Raw genomic sequence first — 26,824 nt, 5'->3', positions numbered from 1 at the left:
GTGTGCACGTGTGTAAAATGTGTGCACGTGTGTAAAATGTGTGCACATGTGTGTATGTGTAAAATGTGTGTCCATGTGTGTAAAATGTGTGCACGTGTGTAAAATGTGTGCACATGTGTGCACGTGTGTAAAATGTGTGTCCATGTGTGTAAAATGTGTGCACGTGTGTAAAATGTGTGTACATGTGTGTAAAATGTGTGCACGTGTGTGTATGTGTTAGTTTCATCTGTACTCGTGGATAAATAAATGCATGAGCCTGTGTCGTGTTTTTATACTGTAATTTACTGCAGCTCAAAGTAAAAGTATTCAAAGTATTCAGATCAGAATACTGTGCTGTGATTGGGCCACGACTGTGTAAAGGACTGAGTTTAACGAACGCACAGCAACGTCGTCAATCAAACCTGATGCTAATGCTAGTGACATGGACCTCGGGGAAAGCGTCGGATTTGTCTGTGATTAGCAGGAAGTGAGCATCATGATCACTTCCTGTTTGGATGTAGCGGTTAGCGCGTTAGCTCTGTCCAGTTATTTAAAGTCTATGGTTAGAATTAAAACATCCACATGATTTACGGCGGAGGTTTGAGTGGACGTCTCTTTCAGAATAGTCTGTATTAAACTAACGTCGCTTTATTTCTCCACAAAGGTTCAAAGGTCAAACAGTCTGTGTCTCCTGAAAATCCCTTTTACCAAAACAAACCAAAACAAACCAGGACGTCAAACACGAATGTGGGAACTCAACGTCCAAGTCAATATGTACTCAGACTGTCAAAACTGCAATGATTTACTACTACTACTAGTACTATTATTACTACTACTATTACTTCTATTACTATTACTACAGCTGCTCCCGGTTCATGCTCAGACCAGGACATTCTGCTGATGTCAGTCAGTGGTGGTGGGAGGAGCCAATGGTGCAGATTGACGTCCTCACTTCTGTCACTCTGCCCCAGGGCAGCTGTGTCTAAATGTAAAGACTCTCCAACAGGACTAAACCAGGACTAAACCAGAACTAAACCAGGACTAAACCAGGACTGAACCAGGACTGAACCAGGACTGAACCAGGACTGAACCAGGACTGAACCAGGACTAAACCGGGACTAAACCAGGACTGAACCAGGACTGAACCAGGGCTAAACCAGGACTAAACCAGAAGATGTGAGACAGGCCTTGACTTTGACGATGTTTAAATCCCGTCTCAGACGGTTCTGTTTGTTCATGTGACTGAAACAGTTTTATTCTGCACTTTTTTCCTTTAACATTAATTTTATTATGATTTTTTAATGTTTATGTTTTATTTTAATGTGCTGTACAAATAAACTCACCTTTCCTTTCCTTGAGTTTGTCCAATTTCACGTTTGTATCCGGTGATTCTCAAACACAGAACACGCCTCCTTTCAAAAACGTAACATTCAGAACAAAATCTATCACTTATTTTACCTGAGAGAAGTAAGAGTTTGGTGCAAAACTCCGCTCTGTTTCTCAGTCCGTTATGTTGTTTTTTTTCCCCCATGTTTGCGTGTGGTTGGTTAATCCGCCTGTCAATCACAGCCTCTGGAGACAGGCCCCACCCCCACAGATTCACTCGTCTTTGTGAGGTTTTGTCAAAGCTGGTTCTGGCTGGACAGGTGACCCTTCCACATGAAGCAACAGCCGGTTTAAAGTTCAACGTCTTCTGTGTCAGTGGAAACAAACAAAAGTCAAGTGGAGCAGGAAGTGGAGCCATCGTCCAACCACAAAACACCCGAAAAGACTTTAAATCTTAAGAATAACACGACGGGCTTGTGGAGAAAAGCCCAAACTAATGAGAACGTCCAACATTTGTGGAGCAGAAGTTCAGAGTTTCATTCAACAGCAGAGTGACGGTGGCTCAGTTGGTAGAGCGTTGATCCGATAATTGACATTTCGAATCCGATTCTTGACCAATAGACGATAAACTGGACATGTTTTGGGTCAATTTGTAGGCCCGGTTTTCAAAATTTTCCGCAAATCAAATCATCCACAACCTTATTTTACCACAAACGGCACAGAAGAGCAGTATAGTCACGTTTTCCTGCACCTCCTTTGGACTAAAAAGTTCAAATAAAGCTTTATACATATATTTTAGATGCAGATTTAGCCAAACTAAATATCGGCCACTTTTAAGATTTAAGACCGATAGCTCATATGCTGAAAAGTGCAAATATCGGCTCCATATATCGGCTAACAGATATATCGCTCTATCTCCGCTCTCGACATAAACATCGTTGGTTGAGCGGTCGGATCTACGGTCACTCATCTCTTGGCCGATATTTGCACTTTTTAGCGAATGGACTATCGGCCTTAAATCTCCAGCAGAGGGTGATATTTGCTTTCCGCTCACAAACTGCTGAAACATGAATAAAGCTTCATCTTAACACACAAAATGTAACTTCACTGTCTGATCCAGCTGAAACAGGGAGAGTTTGTAATAAATTAATATGACACTTTGGGGGAGACACTGTATTTTCCACAGTATAAGTCGCACTGAAGTATAAGTCGCACTGAAGTATAAGTCACTCTGGAGTATAAGTCGCACTGAAGTATAAGTCGCACTGAAGTATAAGTCACTCTGGAGTATACGTCGCTCCGGAGTATAAGTCGCACTGAAGTATAAGTCGCTCCAGAGTGTACGTCGCTCCGGAGTATAAGTCGCACTGAAGTATAAGTCGCACTGAAGTATAAGTCGCTCCGGGGTATAAGTCGCACTGAAGTATACGTCGCTCCGGAGTATACGTCGCTCCGGAGTATAAGTCGCACTGAAGTATAAGTCGCTCCGGGGTATAAGTCGCACTGAAGTATAAGTCGCTCCGGAGTATACGTCGCTCCGGAGTATAAGTCGCACTGAAGTATAAATCGCTCCGGAGTATAAGTCACGCCGGAGTATAAGTCGCACTGAAGTATAAGTCGCTCCGGAGTATAAGTCGTGCCGGAGTATAAGTCGCGCTGAAGTATAAGTCACTCTGGAGTATAAGTCGCACCGGCCAAACTATGAAAAAAGTGACTTATAGTCTGGAAAATAATCTAAATCAGCCCCAAAATATCTGCAGATCTTATTGGACGTTGGTTTCACTTGATTCTAAACAATCGGTATCAGCATCAGCCATGAAAAAAAACAAACATATGAGTTGATCTGTACCACTGAGCCACAGGTTGGCGGTGCGATTCCAGCTCCCACAGATGAACAATGTCGACGTGGGTTTCACAGCTTTAAAACATATAGAAAAATCATAAAAATAAAGCTGATACTTCGCGGATTTCACCTATTTCGGGTTATTTTTAGAACGTGACCTCCGCGATAAAAGAGGGAAAACTGTAAAGAGCTTTGAGCGACTTGAAAGTGGAAAAGTGCTGTATAAAAACATGAACATTTACCGTTAAAACACAGAGTTACGTCGTATAAAATTACAATAAACCACACGGGACACAAGACACTGACTTTTGTAAAAATAGTGCTCTTTAATATAAATTATTGAAATACTTTAGAAATATAAATATGTGCAACGTTCCTTTTTCATTTATTTTCTGTTTTTGTTTTTTTTCATTTGAGATTTATTTTTCAGCTTGTATTTTTTTTGCCGGGCGTCTTTATGAAAGACATAAAGGACTTACAAACACGAGGTCAAAAAAAACAAAAAAGCATTTCAAAAAATCTGACCAAAAACGTTACAAATCATCACACCAAAATGCTAGCTCCTCTACGATATACTCACAGGTTAAAATGAGAACATACACAACACAAACAAAAGCACGATTTTCCGTCAAGTCCAGGTCACGAAATGGCGTAAGAGAAAATCACAGGTTTTAAAGGTCCGATATTACGCAAAATGGACTGTTAGACTGTCGTTTTCTCCTCAAAAACACACCTGGAGTTGTGTTTTGTTTCATTCTCACACGTTTGAGTCGCACTTTATTATTAATCTGTAACATCTCCGAAGCTCAAAACGCTCCGTTCCACCTCGTGATGTCACAAAGTGCTAGTTTTCACGCTAACAGATCCATTTTACCTTTCGTTCAGTAGAAATCGGCAAGTCCAGAAGCTGAAATTAAATCCAAATGATTCTATAAATGAAGGCGTGTGGAGTTTAAAAACACAGCGGAGCACTTCCTGTATCACCACACGATGACATCACAAGGTGGAACTGGGCGTTTTCAGTTTGAGAGAAGAACTATGTAGCGTTTGTGAGTGAAACAAAACAACTCCAGGTCTGTTTGTGACGAGGAAACATCAGAACACAGAACAGACAATAATGTAATATGGATCTTTAATAAAAAAAAACGTCTTTGTGTATCCAGGATTTTGAGAAGTACTTTTTTTTTTTTACGTCCCAAACAATGGCCATTTAGATAAAAAAACACATTTTGTATTGAACGAAAATGGGATTTGAACCCACAACCTTTTTGAACGCACGTTTTTGATCATTCCCTTTCAAAATGAAGGTTAGCATAAACTACAGAAGCTAAACACGCTGCCGCCATGTTGCTTCTTTACATAATTTTTTTACAAGATTAAGACGTTTTTGCTTCTGTTTTTAAAATCCGTATCTAAACGTGAAAAGTTCGCGTCGTTATTTTTAAAAAGGTACAAATTACAAAGATTAAGAACTTTAATTTTGGAACGTCAACAGATCGTACGGCACAAGTTGGACAAAAGGAGATATTTTTGAAAGAATTTGAATTCATTTTGTAACTGGCTGATGACGAACATTCCCGATATTTATCCAAACACAATGGAATTTTCCCAAGTTATTCATCGGCAAAACATATCAATAAATTATAGAGACTGTATAAAGAAGTGACTGAGCGAGTGCGACGTCCCCACAGCTTCAGCTCCAAATGAAGCTAACCGAGGCTAGCAGTTGTAGCGGCTAATTTGGAGTCGACTTCCGTATTTGGAATTCGACTCCCGGGTATCATAGCAACCAAAGAGCCAATCTGGAGCGAGGCTGTTGAAGGTAAAGCCCCTTAACACCTTTTTTTTAAATCAGGGAGCGGGCACTTAGCAACGCTGTCAATCAAACCTGTTGCTAACGCTAGCCGGAGTGACCTTTGGGAAAGAAGGCGCCTGATTTGTCTGATATTAATGTTCATATCTTGATTTACAAATAAAATAGTGAAATAAAAACCCCAGGATCATGTAGAGGGTTAATACGAACATTTTAAGACAGTTTTTTTACGTAGAAAGGCGGCTAGCAGGTTAGCTATGTTCGTTTATACACAGTCTATGCGTCTCGAAAGACTCAAATTATAAGATCGTACGGGAATTAACGATAACGAATTACAACATATCGGTTTTGAAAGACCACAATTTGTCTAAAAAAAACAAAAACACAATCGGACCAATGACGTCTTCCAAAACACGTTATCGTCATCACGTTCACCCGATTACAATCAAAATGGCCGTCAACTTTGCAAAATCCTCGATAAACAAACCCGCGCGTACGTCGTCCGTTGAAACCGCTCAGCTTTTGTTTAACCGGCGTCAACCACAAAAAAACAACAAAAAAACTCCACATTCAAAAAGACACTGTTGAGATAGAACGTTAAAAGTTAAATCGTTAAGACTTAGGGCTAATGCTAACAAAGATCATTTGGACGAAATAAAAACAGTATATTCACTTGGCGGCGTAAAAGAGGCGTTACTTCCAGTCTTATTTCTACGAGGACGTCCGGAGAGATGGGTTTGATCCGGAGAAGTCGAGGAGGAGTTTGCGCTAACAGCCAGCCAGGTTTTTTTTAATTTTTGCGTTGTTATCGTCAACGGACCCAACGCACAACACGATAATCACTAAATATCGACTTATCGTTCAGTTTGTAAAAGCCGAAACGATATTTTTGGGGGTCAGTATTTATCGTATCGGCTTTTTTTTTTTTTTGCACGACTAGGGTCATTTTTGGTTATTTTTTTGGCGAAACGATAAGATTTAAACCGTAAAATGTTGAATTAAACCACTAAACTGTTTCATTCTGCAGTTTATTTATGATTTTGTAGATTTCAAAAAGTTTTTATGGTTTAAATTGTTGTTTAGTGACGTAAAACGGTTTCGATATTACCGTTTATCGTCCATATTTACATCGAAATTCAAAACGCGTTATCGTGACACGCCTGGCTATTGCTTTCCCTGGGATGTTCCACAGTATGACATTAAACACATTTATCGATCGCCATGGAGACACGCAGGCGACGCCATCGTTCCAGTTACGCGTCAGGTCTGCGGAGAGGCGAACCTGCTCAAAGAAAGAATGCGAGTTTTTGAGGTATTTTTAAAAACACCCGCAAGTGAATAAACGTAAGATCGATCAATTTAATGCTACACTGCGGGAAATTAAAGGCAGAGCGATGTTTCTGTGGGGATAAGCGAGTAGCAGAGCCTTTAATAGAAAAGTTACATAGCGGATCTTTATCATAATTGGTAGTTTTTAAAGACTTTTGAGGCGAAATTATATTTAACTGCGTCTAAAAAAAATGTAAAAAAATTCAAAACTGTTTGTTTGTGTTAGCGAAACGACTTAAAAATGGTAAACTTTAACTGCTAATTATTTACACATTTTTATTTTTAAAAATCTACCGACGGACTATGCGTTTTGTGCGAAATAATTCAGCTTGAAATAAGAAAAACGCATTAAAAACTACTCAAAAAAACCTTGAAATAATCTGAATAAACTGAATTACGCAGCGTGAAGTTGATTTAAATCTACAAATCCAACCACAATCTCACTATTTAACAGATTATTTGACTGATTTCTGACATTTCTCTTTAAATTTGTTGTTTAATTTGTGTTTTGTGTGTGTTTTTTTCCCAGCACACTGCCCTCTCTGCCCCGTGAGCCTTTTCCTGGACATGTGGGCCATCAATCAATGCGCCGTATACCAGCACGGCTCCTCCCTCCGAGCTCCTCGTTTTCGACCACTCCGGCTCCGCTTCAATTTCCCTTTTCTAATGCTGCTTCCCGCTCCTGTCCTCTCTCCTTCCCTACCCCCCTCTCCTCATTCTCTCTTTCTCAGAACACTGCGGAAAAAAAACTGGATTCATAAACGAGCGAGGATTCAAAAATATCAACTTTGATTTACGCCATTTTAACGAGTTTACGTCAATATGTTTTGTTTGTTTTTTTTACGTAAAGAATGCACTACGTAGCTTTTCTGGCGCGATTACGTCATCTGCTTGTTACCGTGGAGACGTTATTGCTTTGCTCCTGCTGGAACATTCCACAATAGGGCATTACACATATCTATCCTGCTTTATTTTAAATTAAAAGGTGTGTTTTGTTTTTTTTGTTGCTAAAAAACGACCTTAAAAAAACCCAGATCTGACCTTTAACCCGCTCGTCTCGGTTGAGTTCGAGCAGATTAATGCCCTACCGTGGAACATTTCAGGTCAAGCGCTAACATCTCCACGGAGACACTCGTTTAGATTTGGTTATTATTATTTTTCAGAGCGGCGTTTGTTCGTAACGCGATCCCCGAGGGGCTCGACGACGCAAAAAAACGAACGCGCGACGTCTGTGTGTCTGGAGCTGACATGTCGTAACGAGCTTAAGTCTCGGCTCTGGTTTGTGTCCACGTCGAAATAAAAAGAAAATATTGTGAAAAAAAAAATAGAACGACTCCAAAAATTGATGTTGCAACGATAACGAAAAAAGCAAAGAGGCTGTGGCCAAATCAAACAAAGTCGTCCACGGGGTTAAAGGTCGGACATTACACAAAACGGACTCTCGTGAACTTTAATCCGTCGTTTTCTTCTCAAAAACACACACTGGAGTTGTGTTTTGTTTCATTCTCACACGTTTGAGTCGCACTTTATTATTCGTCCGTAACATCTGCAAAGATCAAAACGCGGCGTTCCACCTCATGATGTCATCAAGTGGGAGTTTTCACGTTAACATCTCCTTTTTTTTAACCTTTAATTCAGTTGACATGGGCAATTCCTGCGCTGAAATTAAATCCAAATGATTCTAGAAATGAAGGTGGAGATTAAAAACACAGCGGAGCACTTCCTGTATCGCCACTTGATGACATCACAAGGTGGAACAGAGCGTTTTCAGTTTGAGAGAAGGAATTGTGTGTTAAAAATGTGCGAAATGAAACAAAACACATTAGAACAGATCAGAAAACAGCGTAATACGGGACATTTAAAAATAAGTAATAAGAGTAAGATTTAATAAGTAATAATATTAATTTTTGTTAAATGCTGTAGCTATATTTGATTTTTTTTATTTTAATTTTTTTGGGAAACTTAAACCCAAATTCACATGACAAGTTCTAAAAAATAAAAATCATGTGTTTTTTTGGTGTTTTTTTTTTTTTACTCTTAGCCTGTTTGTATTTTCGTACATGTTGTCGTTTATTATTGTTCCTCAAATCATTTAAATATAGTTGTTCCGTGTTTATCCTGATGTTTATGTAACTTTAATTAAAAAAACAAACCAATTTCAATACTTTTCAACGCGTTTTTAGGACCGCTATTTTCCACCGCTACGCTAAAAATGCAAAAAAAAACGCTAAAAATCCAGTTATGCTAATGCTAATCAACACTCTCTTCTTCTACGGTTAATCTGAACTGTTTCTGCGAATGTAAAAACTCCACCGCCGTCACAAATCGAGCGTTACGTCTGTAAAAGAGCGATTTAACCAAGCTATTTCAAACGCTTTAACGTGGTTGTATTTACGGGTATTATTCCCCCCAAATGTTGTTGTAAAAAAACCCGGCTTGGCTCTTAGCGTGTCCCCGTTTCTCCGCATAAATCTGTGTGTCAGGCCTAAGTGGAAACTATTGATCCTGCCTTTTCCTGTTATCGTTAAAATCGGTTTAATCTTCTACGAGGCGAAGCTCTGCGTCAGAGTCAGTCACGAGTAAAAACAAAATCAAAATTCAAATCTTTGACCTCGATACGTTACATTTTCGTGTATATATTTTTTACGGGCTAGCAGCAGCCATGTTCCGCGGACGAGGTATCGATAAAATCATGCTGCGTGTTAGAAAAAGTTAATTAAAAACCCCGGGAAGGTCACAGGGGGTCGACCACACCACGAAACAAACACGTTCAGAGTCACGACAAGTATCGAACTGGCAGATTTGGAGCTGGGGGAAGCGTCTGGGGTGAGGGATGTTTGGGAAACCCTGGTTAGACGGCAGCTCCAATGACAACGAATGAATAGATGGATTTAGTGAATGCTGTTCTTTAAAAAGTCACAGCTAATGGAGTTTTTTTTTTTCAAATATTGGTTGTGTTTTGTTAGCCTAGCGTGTCATCTTAGTAATAATCACATAAAAATGATTGTTAGCGTAGCGTAGCACAGATTTGCGTTGGGTTTTTGGGGTCAAATTAGCAAAGAAGCGTCACGTTTCATTCTACATAAACTAATTCGCAAAAATATTTGACTTTTCTTCCTCTAGTTTCCGTTTGTTTTGTTAGCCTAGCGCGTCATCTTAACAATAATCACATAAAAGTGATCGTTAGCATAGCGTAATACAGATTTGCGTTGGGTTTTTTGGGGGACAAACTAGCAAAGAAGTCTTACGTTTCATTCTATATAAGTTAATTTGCAAAAAACATTTTACTTTTTAACTTAACAATACGATTTTTCTCTTCAACTAGTTTAAATTTATTTCATTGTTGTTTTAAACATCCTGTACCTGATTTATTTCTTTTATTTTTATTTATTTATTCGTATTTGACCAAAATATATCCTGCCGAAGTACAGATATATTGTATACACAGCTCCCGAGGTCAAAATACGTAAGCTGCGTCTAATTGTAAAGCGTTAGCATGCTAGCTGTCGTTAGCTTCACGGTCAAAACTCCGCTCTGGTCTCTGAAAACCACTTGTAAACTCATCCTGGTGAATATTTAGGACGCTCGGAATGCACGAGGTAAGTGAGGAGTAACTTTGGACCGCCGTGAAACTGTTTTTTATGTTTTTAAGACGCTAAAATCAGGTACGGAGACTTTAAACCCGCCGTATTCTTTAAGAAACCCACAAACGGAGCAAAACGGCTGCTAATAGTTTGAATTCATTCGGCTAATCCTAAACTAATATATGAAGTGTTTTCAGTTTGGGTGGAGCAGCCGTAAATGTGTTTTCATAAGTTTAACAAACATGAGGTCATTGGCAGCTCCCCGTGACACAGAATATACACTACGGCAAACGGAAAAAACGGGAAAAACGGGAAAAATAATCCATACTATTATTATAATTGGCTGTGCTCAAAACCGACGCATCACCCATGACACCACTACGTAACTTCTACAGCGGAGGGTCTCGTCTCCATGGAGATGTTTCTGCGTTTCCCCGGAGTTTTCCACATTACGGCATTAAACGCGTCTATCCGCAAATACGGAACGACGCCCGCAGCCGACGTTACGCGTCAGATCTGCAGAGAAGCGACCCCCGCGGACAGTAAGAACGCGTGTTTTTGAGAGGTGTTTCCGAGCAACGAAAACAAATCTAATGAATGAAATGGAGGACGGTTGGGTGTTAATGCCGTACTGTGGAACATTCCAAGCAAAGGAATAGTATCTCCGTGGAGAATGGTTACGTAATGCGGCTTTAATGTTGTTCGTTTGTGGATATGTTGGTTGTCGTGGCTTGAATTTCAGTTTTTGTTTTGATTAAGATCTGTCCGATACTAACGCCTTCACCTGTCAATCAAAGGAATCGGCTCGATACCGATTCCGATACCACGACAATAACGATAATGATTCGTTTTTCCCGATTTAATCTTAATCGTGACTCTCGTAGGTGTGGTCGACCCAAAAACGTTCCCCATTTTCGCACATCATGAACTTACAGTAATGTGCTCGATAATTTTCCATTCACTTCCCAAATCGGACTTTTCTCGATATTTTCCCGCTCCTTCCGTCAAATCGGAGCGTCATATTCGTTCATAAAGTCTTTAAGCGTGTGTGGAATCTGCTCGTGCCGTTCCGTCCTGGCCCCCAGACTCGCACTGTTCAAAGTTCTTCTACACAAATGCTGCAGTGACGACATGGACGCACATAGGGGGCGCCGTAGCTCCAGCGGCACCTTCTCCCCTCCGCTGTGTATCAAATAAACGTGTCTCCCATTCCCGGGAATCGCACCGTCGACTCCTCCGCCGCCTCCGTTGCCTTTGCCCATGTAGTGAGCGATGAGTTTGAGCACGCAGTCGAAATGCGGCGGCTCGTGGGTGCTCAGCGGGTCGCGTTGTAGGAAGAACCCGTCGTCCGTGCTGTGGATTCGTAAGTTTTTGATCCCGCGCGGCGTCTGGACGGAGAGGGCGAAGAAGTGGTGGTGATCCGAGGAATCGCGGATGAGGAAAGTCCCGGGAGGTTCGGCGCGGAGAAGGGAACCGGCGTCCCGTCCGCTCACGGCTCCCCAGTAGAACCCGCTCTCCTGCAGCTTACGCACGGCGCACATCACCTGGAACAGACGAGGGAGCGGTACGTTATGATGTCACTTCCGGGTCCAGACAGGAAGTTCACGGCTGATTTAAAACATTAAACAAGAGACAGTGTCCGAACGTAAACACTCTCCCCACAGGGGGCGCTACCACATTTAACTGGAACGTCTGTGCTGTTTTATGATGATGTTGCAGTAGTAGAAGTATTAGTAGTCCTTGTAGTAGTAGCAGTAGTTGTAATAGTATACTAGTAGTAGCTGTAGTACCTGTAGTAGCAGTTGTAGCAATAGTAGTAGTAGTAGTAGCAGTAGTAGCAGTAGTACTAGTAGAAGTAGTAGTAGCAGTAGTACTAGTAGTAGTAGTAGTAGTAGCAGTAGCAGTAGTAGTAGTAGTAGTAGTACTAGTAGCAGTAGTAGCACTAGTAGCAGTAGCAGTAGTAGCAGTAGTAGTAGTAGTAGTAGTAGCAGCAGTAGTAGCAGTAGTAGTAGTAGTACTAGTAGTAGTAGTAGTAGCAGTACTAGTAGTAGTAGCAGTACTAGTAGTAGTAGTAGTACTAGCAGTAGTAGTAGTAGTAGCAGTAGCAGTAGTAGTAGTAGTACTAGTAGTAGTAGCAGTACTAGTAGTAGTAGCAGTACTAGTAGCAGTACTAGTAGTAGCAGTAGTAGCAGCAATAGTACTAGTAGTACTAGTAGCAGTAGCAGTAGCAGTAGTAGTAGTAGTAGCAGTAGTACTAGCAGTAGTAGCAGTAGTAGTAGTAGTACTAGTAGCAGTAGTAGTAGTAGTAGCAGTAGCAGTAGCAGTAGCAGTAGTAGTACTAGCAGTAGTAGTACTCTGTACACAGTACTGACCTGCTGGTAGTGTGCGTGTGAGCTGAAGGGTTTGTAGTGCAGGGTCGTGACGCCCATGCCCCCCCCTGACATCACGGCCCCCGACGTCACCATGGCGACGGGGCCCCCCACCTCGGCCCGGTCCGGAGGAGGGGGGCCCGAGGCCGGCGCTCCCGGAAACCCGGGTCTGACGGGGGGCTCGGGCGCACGGCCCGCCCCGCGCGCAGAGCTCAAGCCCGGGGAGACGGCGCCGCAGTGTGGGGGGGTCACAGTCCGGGTCCAGGGCCCCGGGGCAGAGGGGGCCGGAGCATCCAGAGAGGGGCTGGGGGAGGGCACCTACGGACACCTGAGGAAGAGGAGAGGAGAGTGAGGAAGAGAGTGAGGAAGAGCACCTACGGACACCTGAGGAAGAGGAGAGGAGAGTGAGGAAGAGAGTGAGGAAGAGCACCTACGGACACCTGAGGAAGAGGAGAGGAGAGTGAGGAAGAGCACCTACGGACACCTGAGGAAGAGGAGAGGAGAGTGAGGAAGAGAGTGAGGAAGAGCACCTACAGACTTAAAACAGAGGGAACTACATAGACCATGATCCTTTGCTCCATTTCAACACAAACCACATGACTACAAACTGTGATTAGCCGCTCGTTAGCATATTCACAGTTCTATTAGCTTCCACAAAATATCACAATAAATATCGTATCGAGAGTTCAGTATTGTGAGAAAATACACCGAGATTTGGAAATTGATCGTAAATAAAAAAGAGTAAATTTAATCTTTTCAAATATTCTGTCATGGTTTTTGTCTTGACTCATATTTACCCTGATGAAAACTAAATAAACTAAATATAAATAACGACTAAATGTATTTTTTAACTAATAAAAGAGACAGAAGAAAAGGAGAAAAAGTTTTCAAATCAGGATCCAGCTGACGCTCATTTTAAACTAAATACACAGTAGTAGTAAGAACATGTTTGTGGAGTTAAAGTACTGCGTGTTTTTGTGCCATTACTGCAAAAGTATGTGTAATAACCAGGGGGGTCAATAGGGGGAGACAAAGGGCCTTCTTCCTATTCATTTCTATTAGAGGGGGCCCACGTGAGGTTTCCTGCCCCGGGCCTTTAAATATCTGTGCACGGCCCTGGTAATAACATGTACTTATGTACAGCAAAGTACTTATTATTATAATACCTTGTATATTTACACAGATAATTAGTGACTGTCGTACCAAAGTATTTGACTGGGATCCAGAACAAACACTTCCTCAATATTTTATCAACGCGTAAACAAAATTAACCGAGAAATCAGAGCAGAGGTCGACCTGTGTGTTTGGGTTTTTATCATGACTGGTGCCGATACCGATTATTTAGACCAGTGGCCGATAATCTGTGCCGATATTCCACTCGCCCACAGCCCCGTCTCGTCTCAGACCTGTACGAGAGCTTTATGTGCAGCAACAAAATATCGGTCTGTGCTGGAGATTTCACGCCGATACCCCATACGCCAAAAAGGCCAAATATCGTCCCATTGTATCGGTCCGTCTCTACTTTACGACGCAAACGCCAGAGACACGATCACCGGACAATTTGACAACCGTTGTTTTGTCTGACTGATCTACAACAAGCGAAACACCCTAGCCCTGAAGCTAACACACCAGCCCTGAAGCTAACACACCAGCCCTGAAGCTAACACTGTAGCCCTGAAGCTAATACACCAACCCTGGGGCTAATAAACCAGCCCTGAAGCTAAACACACTAGCCCTGAAGCTAACACTCTAGCCCTGAAGCTAACACCCTAGCCCTGAAGCTAACACCCTAGCCCTGAAGCTAACACCCTAGCCCTGAAGCTAACACCCTAGCCCTGAAGCTAACACCCCAGCCCTGAAGCTAACACACCAGCCCTGAAGCTAACACTGTAGCCCTGAAGCTAATACACCAACCCTGGGGCTAATAAACCAGCCCTGAAGCTAAACACACTAGCCCTGAAGCTAACACACCAGCCCTGAAGCTAACACTCTAGCCCTGAAGCTAACATCCTAGTCCTGAAGCTAATACACCAGCCCTGAAGCTAAACGCACTAGCCTTGAAGCTAAACGCACTAGCCTTGAAGCTAAACACACTAGCCCTGAAGCTAAACACATTAGCCTTGAAGCTAACCTCCAGTTTGACTTGTAAATAAACTGCATCTGACAAACAAACCTGACACGGTGTGACAGTCACGCTAAAAATGACTCGCAAATCAGAGCTTCAACTTTTCCCGTAAAGTGTCTGAAAACCTGCGTTTCCATGGAGATGTTTTTGTTTGTTTTGCCCTAAATGTTCCACAGTATGAAACAGTTAAAGGTTCTATATGACACAACACAGACTCTTGTAGGTTTAAGTCACATTCTAAAGTCGTTAACGCATCAAAATCAGACCTGGAGTTGTGTTTTGTTGTGTTTTATTTTTAGTCTGTCACATCTGCAAAGCTCAGAATACTCTGTTCCACCTTGTGATGTCATCAGGTGGTAGTTTTCAAGTTAACTCCTCCCACATTTACCTTTAGTTCAGGAGAGATTGGAAATTCCAGGACTGAAATGATTCTAGAAATGAAGGTGTGTGGAGTTTAAAAACACAGTGGAGCACTTCCTGTATCGCCACACGATGACATCACAAGGTGGAACAGAGTGTTTTCAAGAACTCAAACAACTAAATCTGCAGGTTTGTTTGTGTGTTAAACATATGTGAATGAAAAAAAAACAACACAACTCCAGGTCTGTTTGTGATGAGAAAACAGTAGAACGGGTCAGATCTGTGGAGAGGCGACCCCCGCTCACAGTCCGAAATCAAATTTTTCAAGTTTTCTGCCGCAATAAGAAACATGCGCGGAACGGAATAAACGCAAGACAACGTAGAACAAAGCAATAGCGTCTCCACAGAAACAAGCAGGTGCCTCATTTCCTTCCAGAAAAGTTACGTAATGCACCTTTTCATTAACTATTCGTCGCCCCTTACTCATCTGTTCCGTTAGCTTAGCATGTAGCCTACTGCTAATTTGTCAACGCTTTCAAAATCATTCAAAAACTATTCATTTCTGTCCTGTTAATTGGGCTTTTTTTAGTATCGACACCTGCGAAAAACGAGTATCTGCTTTCGATACCGGGTTTAGCATCGATTTGCGTCAGATTTTTGGTACTTTTGACGACAAACTTAAGGAAAAAGTAGAAAACAGAAGGCCCGAGTCGCTCCAGACATAACAAAGATCAAACCTTGACCACTCGCACGCGTTACAACTGTTGCAAAACATCAACAAGGAAGTCGCGCGTTATCTGAGGCTTATCGGTTTGAACTGTTTTTAAACTGGATTACGTAACACACACACACACACACACACACACCCCTACACACACGCACACACACTGCCCTTTCACGTCTGATAACGAACCGCTTTAATCAGCAAATGCGACGAAGAATCACCGTCGCGTCGACTCAAACACGAACGTTAATGTTTCAACTGTGACGGGAAGTGACGTTTACTCAGAGTATTTTTACTTGTACTACTCCAGTACTTCAGTATTGCAGTGGGACAGTACTCTTACTCGAGTAAAAGTTGCGGTTCTTCTTCTTTTCTGAGCGAGTCTGTGTGAAATGGTTTGAACTTTAGCGTTTCTTCTTCTTCAGATCTGGTTTAGTTTGTCGTTTTTGTTTATCTTTTTGAAAATACTTTTACTTTTACAATAACTTCACATTTTTTAAACAGATTTTACATCGTGAAAGTTAATCTTACTCGAGTAGCACTTTTCCCAAATACTTTTTTTAACCCTTGAGTGATTTCTTGGACCACTACTTTGCACTTTCTACTTATCATTTCGAAGTAACGTCACTGTTACTTAGCAACGCTGTCAATCAAACCCGTTGCTAACGCTAGCGAGAGAAACCTTGTCGTTTGTTTTTAATGTTTATATTTTGGATTTACAGACACAAAAGCAAAATAAAAACACCAGGATCATGTAGAGCGGGGAAGCCAGAGTCGATGGAACAGGAAGTGCACTCGTGATCACTTCCTGTTTGGAGCACGGCGGCGGCGGCTAGCAGGTTAGCTATGTCTATTTACATAAACGTAGCAGTGGATGAGTTGGTAGTTAAATCATATTATATAATTTGGGGGAAAATAATCAAAAGTAGCCACACGTATCGGACAAAAAAATATCGTCTGCGGATTCTAAATAATCGGTATCGACGTCGGTCATGAAAAAAACCCCACAGTCGAGCGAAGTGTCTTGCCCGAGGACACGAGGGGAGGGCGGTACTGACAAAACACTCTCAATCAAAGATACTTACATTAAAACAAGCGGAAATATTTAAGTATTAAACAGATTTACCACGGACAACGATACAACTCCCCCCGATAAAACTAACGGGACGCGTCGTTAAAGCCACAACCTGGATTTTACGGAGTTTAAATCAAAAATTAAAGCGGCCATATTATGTCGTTTTCTGATTCCGCATCACAAAACAGACGCTGAGTTGTGTTTTTTTTTTTGTTTCATTCGCACACGTTTAACACAAACAAACCTGCAGATTTACGCCGAGTTCTTCGCTCCAACCGAAAACACTCTGTTCCACCTCGTGATGTCATCGTGTGGCGATACAGGAAGTGCTCCGCTGTGTTTTTAAACCTCATACACTTTCATTTTTTTCTTGAATTATTTGGATCATTTCAGCTCCTGGAGTAAGTGACAATCTACAACTGAACTAAAAAGGTAAAAGTGGGAGGAGTTAACTTGGAAAATGCCACTCGATGACATCACGAGGTGGAACAGAGTGTTTTGATTTGAGCGTTAACGTGTGTGAATGAAACAAAACACAACTCCAGGTCTGTTTTTTGAAGCGTTAACGGATTTAAAAGACGACTTAACGCTACGAGAGTAATTTTTGGACGTTTTTTGCCGCTGTCACGCCGACCTTTAACCTTCTGGATCAAACTATTTTACACGTCGGAATCTCAAAAGAAACGTAAACTCAGCCGTGACTCAACGCCGTCGCACAAACACAAACACTTTAATAACGGCGAAGGTGTGAACCAGGTCTTAACCCGGGATTAACTCGGATCGACCGGAGCGGCGGTGACGGCAACGGCTCAGCTCGTGGCACGTTCACATTCGCTGATGCACAGGTTGGCGGTGCGATTCCAGCTCCCGCAGGTGAATACTGCTGTTGTTGTGTCCTTGGGCAAGACACTTAACCCAACTGTGCTTGAGTACAGACACTGGGGGGCGCTTTTGAGTGATTTAAAGTTGGGAAAAACGATATAAAATGATATAAAACACTATAAAATCATTGACTGTGCTCATAATCACATGTATTTAGCAGGAAGTAGCAGTCGGACGATTCCATTTTGCAAAAGTAAACAGGAAGTAGATGCGTATCGTGTGAGTATTGTATTTAAAATAGTCAAAACTGTCGTATTCGCCGAGTGTCACATCGACAAAAACCAAACGACTAAAACTTCGACCTGAAAAGATTCAACAGGACGGAACTAAGAGAAAGAGTTTAAGATTTAATTTGACTTTTTAAACGACGATAAAAGGGCTGAACCTGATTTTTAATGTGATAAAATAAACGGTTTAACCCGGTGAAGATCAGAGATGTCACGATGTTAAAGCGTCAAACGTGACTTTGACATTAAGGAAAAATCTCCACACAGAGTCTGACGATGATGATGATGAAGATGAAAACAGTCTTTGTTTTGACAATATACTGTGATTTTAAACATTCCTGGTTCAGTCCTGGTTCGGTCCTGGTTCAGTCCTGGTTCGGTCCTGGTTTGGTCCCGGTTTGGTCCCGGTTCGGTCCCGGTTCAGTTCCGGTTTAGTCCCGGTTCAGTCTTGAATTAGTCCTGGTTTGGTCTCGGTTTGGTCCTGGTTTAGTTCTGGTTTAGTCTTGAATTAGTCCTGGTTTAGTCCCGGTTTAGTCCCGGTTCGGTCCCGGTTCGGTCCCGGTTCGGTCCTGGTTTAGTCCCGGTTTAGTCCCGGTTCAGTCTTGAATTAGTCCTGGTTTGGTCTTGAATTAGTCCTGGTTTAGTTCTGGTTTAGTCCTGGTTTGGTCCTGGTTTGGTTCTGGTTTAGTCTTGAATTAGTCCTGGTTTAGTCCTGGTTTAGTTCTGGTTTAGTTCTGGTTTAGTCCTGGTTTAGTCCTGGTTTAGCCCTGGTTTAGCCTCAGTTCGATCCTGGTTTAGACCTGGTTTAGTTCTGGTTTAGTCCTAATTAGGTTCATTTCCTGTAAACAGGCCTTTTTTAGTATCAATACCTGTTCAAATGTCTATGTAGTTTTGATACTAGTCTATAGTACTAGTAGTATAGATACTAGTATTGGTCTGATTTCTCATACAGAACATATATACACACACACACACCCCTACACACACACACACACACACCCACACACACACACACACACACACATGAACCTGCTGACGTCTGTGTCCGACTATAAAACCTTTGATTCTGAACCAGGACGTGCCTCTTTACTGTCGCGCTGTAAACAAAACCTGAGCTGCAGATTGGACTGGATTTAACTTTCTCCATTCAACAGGAACCGAAGAACAAAACAGTATCTAGTAAAAATAAAAACGCCAGGAGCTATTCTCGCTTTGGACGTGACCGCGGAGTTAAATTTAGTCCAAACGGCGCCGCAGATAAATCACGACGGCTGATATTTCAACTGCTTTTTATTGTGACGACAGAAGACTGCGGTCGGACCCAAACGTCAGCCCTGATCTCGTCTGATCTGTGGAGCCGGGCCCGGGCCGGACTTGGACGGGGAGAGCTGCTGTGAACACCAAGCGCCACAAGGGGGCAGAGGCGGCTCTAGTGCCAAACGGCGTCTGGAACTCGAGAGAATGACGATGAGTCGAGACAAAGTTTAGGCTTATGTTCGGATAAGCTAATGTTACATAAAGTGCAGGCTAATGTGACCACAGACTGTTTATATAAATGCACGTAGCTAACCTGCTAGCGCCGCGTTTCAAACAGGAAGTGATCATAAGCGCACTTCCTGCTCCATCGACTGTGGCCCCTCTCATTGTACATTTGCTCGTCACTACATCGCGGTTCATCTTTCGCGGCCTCGCTGTTTCGTGGTATGAACGTGCATTGTGTCGTGCGTCCTGATTGGCTGTTGGACTGTAGACCATTGTGTTCTGCGTCCTGATTGGCTGTTGGACTGTAGACCATTGTGTTCTGCGTCCTGATTGGCTGTTGGACTGTAGACCATTGTGTTCTGCGTCCTGATTGGCTGTTGGACTGTAGACCATTGTGTCGTGCGTCCTGATTGGCTAAACATATAGAATAATTGTAAAAAATAAAGCTGATACTTCACAGATTTCGCCTTTTGACTCGTCATTTTGGTCTTAAAATGTTCGGTATTTTTATTCCACTATTGTGTCTGTAAATCAAGATATGAACATTAATAACACCCTTTTTTCCGCGACGTTGCTCCCGTTAGCGTTAGCAATGGGTTTGATTGACAGCCGTACAGCCGCCTGTCCTGTATTAGTGATTTGTAAGCGGTTCCTTTTTAGGCAACGTCCTCTTTGCTCCACACGGGACCCCCCTCTGGACCCCCCTCTGGACCCCCCTCTGGGCCCCCCCTCTGGGCCCCCCTCTGGACCCCCCTCTGGACCCCCCTCTCCGGTTACTCTCTCTGAAAAGGTGTTCTGAGTCCGGCCTGAATGTCCCACACTGAGTATTCACACAACGGATATGGTTTGATCCAGAGATAAAGGAGGAAGAGGAGGAGAAGGAGGAGGAGGGACACACTTTACCCAAGAGTAGTACAGCAGTTGAAGTAGAGGTAGTAGTAGTAGTAGTAGCAATAGAAGTTGTAGTACAAGTAGCAGTAATAGATAAGATATTGGAAAGGAAAGTTGAACTAATTCAGTCTAAAAAGTAACTGTGCTGGTCATAGTTAGTGGTAAGTGGCTAGTTGTAGTAGTTGTAGTATTTGTAGTAGTTGTAGTAGTCGTAGTAGTAGTTGTAGTAGTATTTGTAGTATTTGTAGTAGTTGTGGTGTCAGGAGAGACAGAAGAGGGAGAGAGGCGCCAGAGCGGCTGAGCGAGCTGCACCGCTGCCCACAATAAAACAACTATTCACAGGATTAGACCAGGAGCACGACCGGGATTAGACCAGGACTAGACCAGGACTAGACCAGGACTAGACCGGGACTAGACCGGGACTAGACCAGGACTAGACCAGGACGAGACCAGGATTAGACCAGGACGAGACCGGGACGAGACCGGGACGAGACCGGGACGAGACCGGGACTAGACCGGGACGAGACCGGGACGAGATCGGGACGAGACCGGGACTAGACCGGGACTAGACCGGGACTAGACCGGGACTAGACCGGGACGAGACCGGGACGAGACCGGGACGGGACCGGGACTAGACCGGGACTAGACCGGGACGAGACCGGGACTAGACCGGGACGAGACCGGGACGAGACCGGGACGAGACCGGGACGAGACCGGGACGAGACCGGGACGAGACCGGGACGGGACCGGCACGGGACCGGGACGAGACCAGGACGAGACCAGGACGAGACCAGGACTAGACCAGGACTAGATCAGGACTAGACCAGGACTAGACCAGGATTAGACCAGGACGAGACCAGGACTAGACCAGGACGAGACCAGGACGAGACCAGGACGAGACCAGGACGAGACCAGGATTAGACCAGGGATAGACTAAAACTGGACTGGCATTAGACTAGGATTAGACCAGGATTAGACCGGGGCTAGACCAAGACTGGACTGGGACTAGACCAAAATAAGACCCGGATAAAACAAGGGTTAGACCAGGATTAGACTGAGATTAGACCAGGATTAGACCGAGATTAGACCAGGATTAGACCAGGATTAGACCGAGATTAGACCAGGATTAGACCAGGATTAGACCAGGATTAGACCAGGATTAGACCAGGATTAGACTAGCACTAGTCCTGGATTAGACCAAGAGCAAGACCAGGATAAGACCGTGGCTAGACCAGAAGTAAGACATGAGCAAGACCAGGACTGGACTGGGACAGACCAGGACCAGACCAGAAGTCACAGGTAAAACCAGAATTAGACCAGGATTAGATCAGACCAAGAAACTGAGAATATCAGACCAGGACTGGACCAGGCTACGAGGTCAGGAGGACCAAGACCGGGATTAGACCAGAGTTAGACCAGGACTGGACCAGGACCTACAAAAATAATCGCGTGAAGTCTCCAGAACGAGCAGAAAAAGACACTTCTCCCTGATTCATAATATTAACACTGCAATTATTCATATCCAGAACATTTTTAAATTATAATTATCGTGATAAAATCGTTAATCGCGATAATTTTGACCATTATAATCGTGACGCCAAATTTTAGTATCGTCCCGTGTCTATTAAACGCATTAATTTACAAACTGATTGATAAAAATGGGAGTTTAGGGAGTTATTTACGTAGAAAATATTAAAATCGCTCCTTCAATGTTTTTTTTTTAAATTTTTCATGTGGATTTTAAATGTCAGGGTCAAAGGTCAAGGCTCAAACTAAACGTGACCAGAAAAATGAAGTACAAAAACGCCAAAACGTCACCGTAGTTTTACACGAGACGCTCTTTTCAGGGTCATTTTTAACACTGACGTAACAATAACGGAAATATCATCATATCGCATCGTCATAAGTGTCACGATAAAACCGTCATCTCGATATATCAAACCTCGAGTTTTTTAAAATTTTGCTTAAATTGATTGTTACGGTGCAGCGACGGCTAAAAGCAGCTGTGACTACATAGACCATGATGCTTTGCTGCTTTTGTGCAGACGATGTAAAGAAAAAGGAAAGATGAAGTGTCATTCACAGTTTTGTTCGATCCACAGATTATCGTTACATCATAATTCTTCAGATTATTTCTCCATATGGAAAGTTTCATATCTCCATGACAACAAGTACGATTTTATGTTTTTGAAAATGTCCCAGCTCTGGTGACGTCAAACGTGCGACTATAAGGAGCTCAAAATATCACAAATATTAAAGTCCAAAGTCAAGTCAAAATAAATATATATAGTTTTATCAATGTCACAGGACTAGACCAGAATTAGACCAGGATTAAACCAGAGCTAGACTAGGATTAGACCAGGACTAGACCAGTAGTAAACGAGCAAGATCAGGATTAGGTCAGTATTTGAGATCAGGAGCAAGACCTAGACTGGACTGAGCAGAAGTAAAACCATGAGCAAGACCAGGACTAGACCAGGACTAGACCAGGACTAGACCAGGACTAGACCAGGACTAGACCAGGACTAGACCAGGACTAGACCAGGACTAGACCAGGACTAGACCAGGTCAGGAGACAAGACTTGGACTCAGACTGGACTCAGACTGGACTCAGACTGGACCGGTGACTGAAATAGAGCAAAGGATCATGGTCTATGTAGTTTCTTTGACTAAAGCTACATTAAAATTATGAATCATTACATCAGTGTCACATCCTGTTAATAATGAACCATAAAGTGTCAAAAGAACCGAACTGAACCGAACTGAACTGAACTGAATGCACAATGAGACAGAGGAGAGACCAGGCAACGAGCAGCAGTAGTAGTAGTAGTAGTAGTAGTGATAGCAGTAGTAGTAGCAGTAGTAGTAGTGGTGATAGCAGTAGTAGTAGTAGCAGTAGTAACGGTGATAGTAGTAGTCATAGTAGTAGTAGCAGTAGTAGTAGTAGTAGTAGCGGTGATAGTAGTAGTAACGGTGATAGTAGTAGTAGTAGTGATAGTAGTAGTTGTGATAGTAGTAGTAGCAGAAGTAGTAGTAGCAGTAGTAGCAGTAGTAGTAGTAGTAGTAGCAGTAGTAGCAGTAGTAGCAGTAGTAGTAGTAGTAGTAGTAGCAGTAGTAGTAGTTGTAGTAGCAGTAGTAGTAGTAGTGGTGATAGTAGTAGCGGTGGTAGTAGTAGTAGTAGTAGTAGTAGTAGTAGTAGTAGTTGTAGTAGTAGTAGTAGTAGTAGTAGTAGTTGTGATCATAGGATCAAACTCTAAACCTTTTCTGAGCAGGACTAACTCTGGACGACTTCAAGGACAAATATTTATGAACTGGAAACTACACGTTTGTACTTTTAGTCGAACTAGAGACAATTTAGGTTCAGTGGGACAAAGAAGACACGAGTGGACCTGTCAATCAAATCAAAACCAAGGTGAGAAGAAGAAGAAGAAGAAGAAGAAGAAGAAGAAGAAGAAGAAGAAGAAGAAGAAGAAGAAGAAGAAGAAGAAGAAGAAGAAGAAGAAGAAGAAGAAGAAGAAGAAGAAGAAGAAGAAGAAGAAGAAGAAGAAGAAGAAGAAGAAGAAGAAGAAGAAGAAGAAGAAGAAGAAGAAGAAGAAGAAGAGTGAAACTATGTAAGAAAATTGTGGACATTTAAAGCTGGTTTAGAACCAGGACTAAGCCAGGACTAAGCCAGGACTAAGCCAGGACTAAGCCAGGACTAAGCCAGGACTAAGCCAGGACTAAGCCAGGACTAAGCCAGGACTAAGCCAGGACTAAGCCAGGACTAAGCCAGGACTAAACCAGGACTAAACCAGGACTAAACCAGGACTAAACCAGGACTGGACCAGGACTAAACCAGGACTGGACCAGGACTGGACCAGGACTGGACCAGGACTAAACCAGGACTAAACCAGGACTAAACCAGAACTGGACCAGGACTAAACCAGGACTGGACCAGGACTGGACCAGGACTAAACCAGGACTAAACCAGGACTAAACCAGGACTAAACCAGGACTAAAGTAGAACTAGACCAGGACTAAACCAGGACTAAACTAGAACTAAACCAGATCTGAATTATGTCTAAACCAGGACTAAACCAGGACTAAACCAGGACTAAAGTAGAACTAAACCAGGTCTAAACCAGGACTAAACCAGGTCTAAACCAGGACTAAACCAGGACTAAACCAGGTCTAAACCAGGACTAAACCAGGACTAAACCAGGACTAAACCAGGACTAAACCAGGACTAAACCAGGACTAAACCAGGTCTAAGCCAGGACTAAACCAGGACTAAACCAGATCAGAATTATGTCTAAACCAGGACTAAACCAGGACTAAACCAGGACTAAAGTAGAACTAAACCAGGTCTAAACCAGGACTAAACCAGGTCTAAACCAGGACTAAACCAGGACTAAACCAGGACTAAACCAGGTCTAAACCAGGTCTAAACCAGGACTAAACCAGGTCTAAACCATGTGTAAACCCGTGGCTAGACTCTGTCTAAATATAGCTGTCTAAACCCGGTGTAAACCCGGTCTAAACCCGGTCTAAACCCGGTCTAAACCCGGTCTAAACCCGGTCTAAACCGTGCCAAATGCAGCCCTAGCCCCGGTTGTCCCGGGTCTACACTGTTCTGTTCACACTGCACATCTCACTCAGGCTCTAACCTTGAACAAACCGCAAACGAGACAAACTCGAGCGTTTGTGCCATTCACAAAAAAACTACAGCGCGTCCAACTCCAGCGCGTCCAAACAGTCTGGCCCCGCTGCACTGCACCAAAATCCACATTTACAACCAAAACACCGCCATGTTCCCGAGCTAATCCTCCGTACTGCTGCTTTAGAGCGTCCCCACGGCGCCGTGTGTGTCTTTACCTCACAGATATGTCCAGCCGTCCTGCGTAACCGCTCGGCGCAAAACCAAAGAAAACCCCGCAAACTACCCGAGAGTAGCGCCAGAAGAAAGAAGATTAACTCAGGCATTAAAATCCAAACACCAGAGGACGAGCAGAGGCGAAGGAGGTCCACAAACACGGCCCGGGGACGGCGAGGACGCGGCGGGGACGAGGAGCCACATCTCCGGACAAACGCCGAGGAAAAGCCGAGGCAGAGTGAGCACAGAGCGGACAGAGCGAGAGGGAGGAGCGGGAGGAGGAGGAGGAGGAGGAGGAGGAGGAGGAGGAGGAGGAGGACAGGGCGCACGAATCCCAGGCATTTGGACCCGGAGGAGGCGGGGCTTATACACACACACACACACACAAAGAGAGACACACACAGAGACACACACACACAGAGACACACACACAAACACACACACAAACACACACAGAAACACACACACAAACACACACAGAGACACACACAGAAACACACACGCACAGACACACACAGAGACACACACACTCTGGTTTATTCTGTGTTTTCTTTGGTCCTTTTTTAATCCTGGTCTGGTTTTTATCGGGTTCACCGGGTTTGGTCCGGGTTGGTCCGGGTTGGTCCGGGCTGGTCCGGGTTGGTCCGGGCTGGTCCGGGTTGGTCCGGGTTTAGAGCCTCAGGTTGAGTTTGTTGATGATAAATGTGTTGATATTTAATATTTGTTCATATTTTTGAGCTGGTTGTGTGTCTGGTGTAAAGTACTACTACTACTACTACTACTACTACTACTACTACTACTACTACTACTACTACTACTACTACTACTACTACTACTACTATCACTACTACTACTACTACTACTACTACTACTACTGCTGCTATCACCACCACTAATACTATTACTATTCCTATTATTACCATTGAGAAAAAAAGCTACTAGTACTACTACCTAATACTATCACTACTGTTAAACTACTACTACTATTAGCGCCACCATTATTACTAATACTACTATCACTACCACCATGACTACTACTACTACTACTACTACTACTGCAGTATCCCTGTACATAACCAGACTCATTACTTTACCATTTATTGTTGTGATATTGATTAATGAAGTGAATTCTTCTTATTTTCATGTTTGTTATTTTTATTCTATTTTAATATTATTCTTCAGTTATTTTCGTGTTATTTTTACATTTTATTTCGTATTTTCTGTCCTAAACGTTGGGATTTAGTTTTGATGTCTACATTTCTCTGTTGCACAAACTCTTTTCACTCGCTCACATTTTCCTTGCTGCGCCAAAAACGCAAATAAAATCCGCTCTTAGCGCCAGGACAGTTAATAAAACATTTAATCAACACGAGCGCGAGGCGGGAGGTTCAACTGAGAACGAAATGAGAACGAAATGAGAACGAAATGCCAAGAATCCAGAGCGTCCCGGGCTGGGGGAGGTGTCTGGGGGAGGTGACTGGAGGTGCGTCCCGGGCTGTGTGTGCGTAAAGCCCGATGTTCGTAAGGCACCGCCCCCTCCCGGTCATAGCGCTCTTTCCAGTAAAGGCAGACGTACGGGAAAGGAGAGAGAGAGAGGGGGAGAAAGAGAGAAAGAGAGAGACAGAGAAAGAGAGAAACACACACACACAGAGAGAGAGAAAGAGCCAATAAATAATCATCCACAGCGTGACCTTTCTCTGGTGTTTCCTGGTACCGCGCCGCGCGATTCTCGACAAAGGTGAAAAAGTGAAAAGCTCCGACATTTGACAGGAACAAGAGTTTAACTCTGAGTTTAACTCTGAGGTTTAACTCTGAGGTTTAACTCTGAGTTTAACTCTGAGATTTAACTCTGAGGTTTAACTCTGAGATTAAACTCTTAGGTTTAACTCTGAGATTAAACTCTGAGATTAAACTCTGAGGTTTAACTCTGAGGTTTAACTCTGAGGTTTAACTCTGAGGTTTA

At 43.1% G+C, this 26,824-nt stretch overlaps 1 protein-coding gene across 1 annotated transcript; it reads right to left on the bottom strand.

Annotated features, from left to right (window-relative positions):
* Nucleotides 1-3,450: 3,450 nt before the first annotated feature.
* On the bottom strand, nt 3,451-25,080 carry LOC117387001 (suppressor of cytokine signaling 3-like). Its single transcript, XM_033984394.2, has 3 exons — nt 24,864-25,080; nt 12,247-12,571; nt 3,451-11,418 (listed from the first exon to the last, which is right to left on the bottom strand). Exons 2-3 carry the CDS (start codon nt 12,337-12,339, stop codon nt 10,879-10,881), a joined length of 633 nt encoding a protein of 210 aa, XP_033840285.1. The 5' UTR covers nt 12,340-12,571; nt 24,864-25,080; the 3' UTR covers nt 3,451-10,878.
* Between the last annotated feature and the right edge of the window lie 1,744 nt (nt 25,081-26,824).

The sequence above is a fragment of the Periophthalmus magnuspinnatus genome, chromosome 19 (genome assembly GCF_009829125.3).
Source record: "Periophthalmus magnuspinnatus isolate fPerMag1 chromosome 19, fPerMag1.2.pri, whole genome shotgun sequence".
NCBI classification, from domain to species: Eukaryota; Metazoa; Chordata; class Actinopteri; order Gobiiformes; family Gobiidae; genus Periophthalmus; species Periophthalmus magnuspinnatus.
This window is presented reverse-complemented; position numbering and strand designations above follow the sequence as displayed.

Excerpts from the sequence above, each read along its gene's own strand:
- LOC117387001 (XM_033984394.2), bottom strand. The coding sequence starts at position 12,339 with ATGGTGACGTCGGGGGCCGTGATGTCAGGGGGGGGCATGGGCGTCACG. Across the intron at positions 11,419-12,246 it reads CACACGCACACTACCAGCAG|GTGATGTGCGCCGTGCGTAA; the intron begins GTCAGTACTGTG and ends CGTCTGTTCCAG.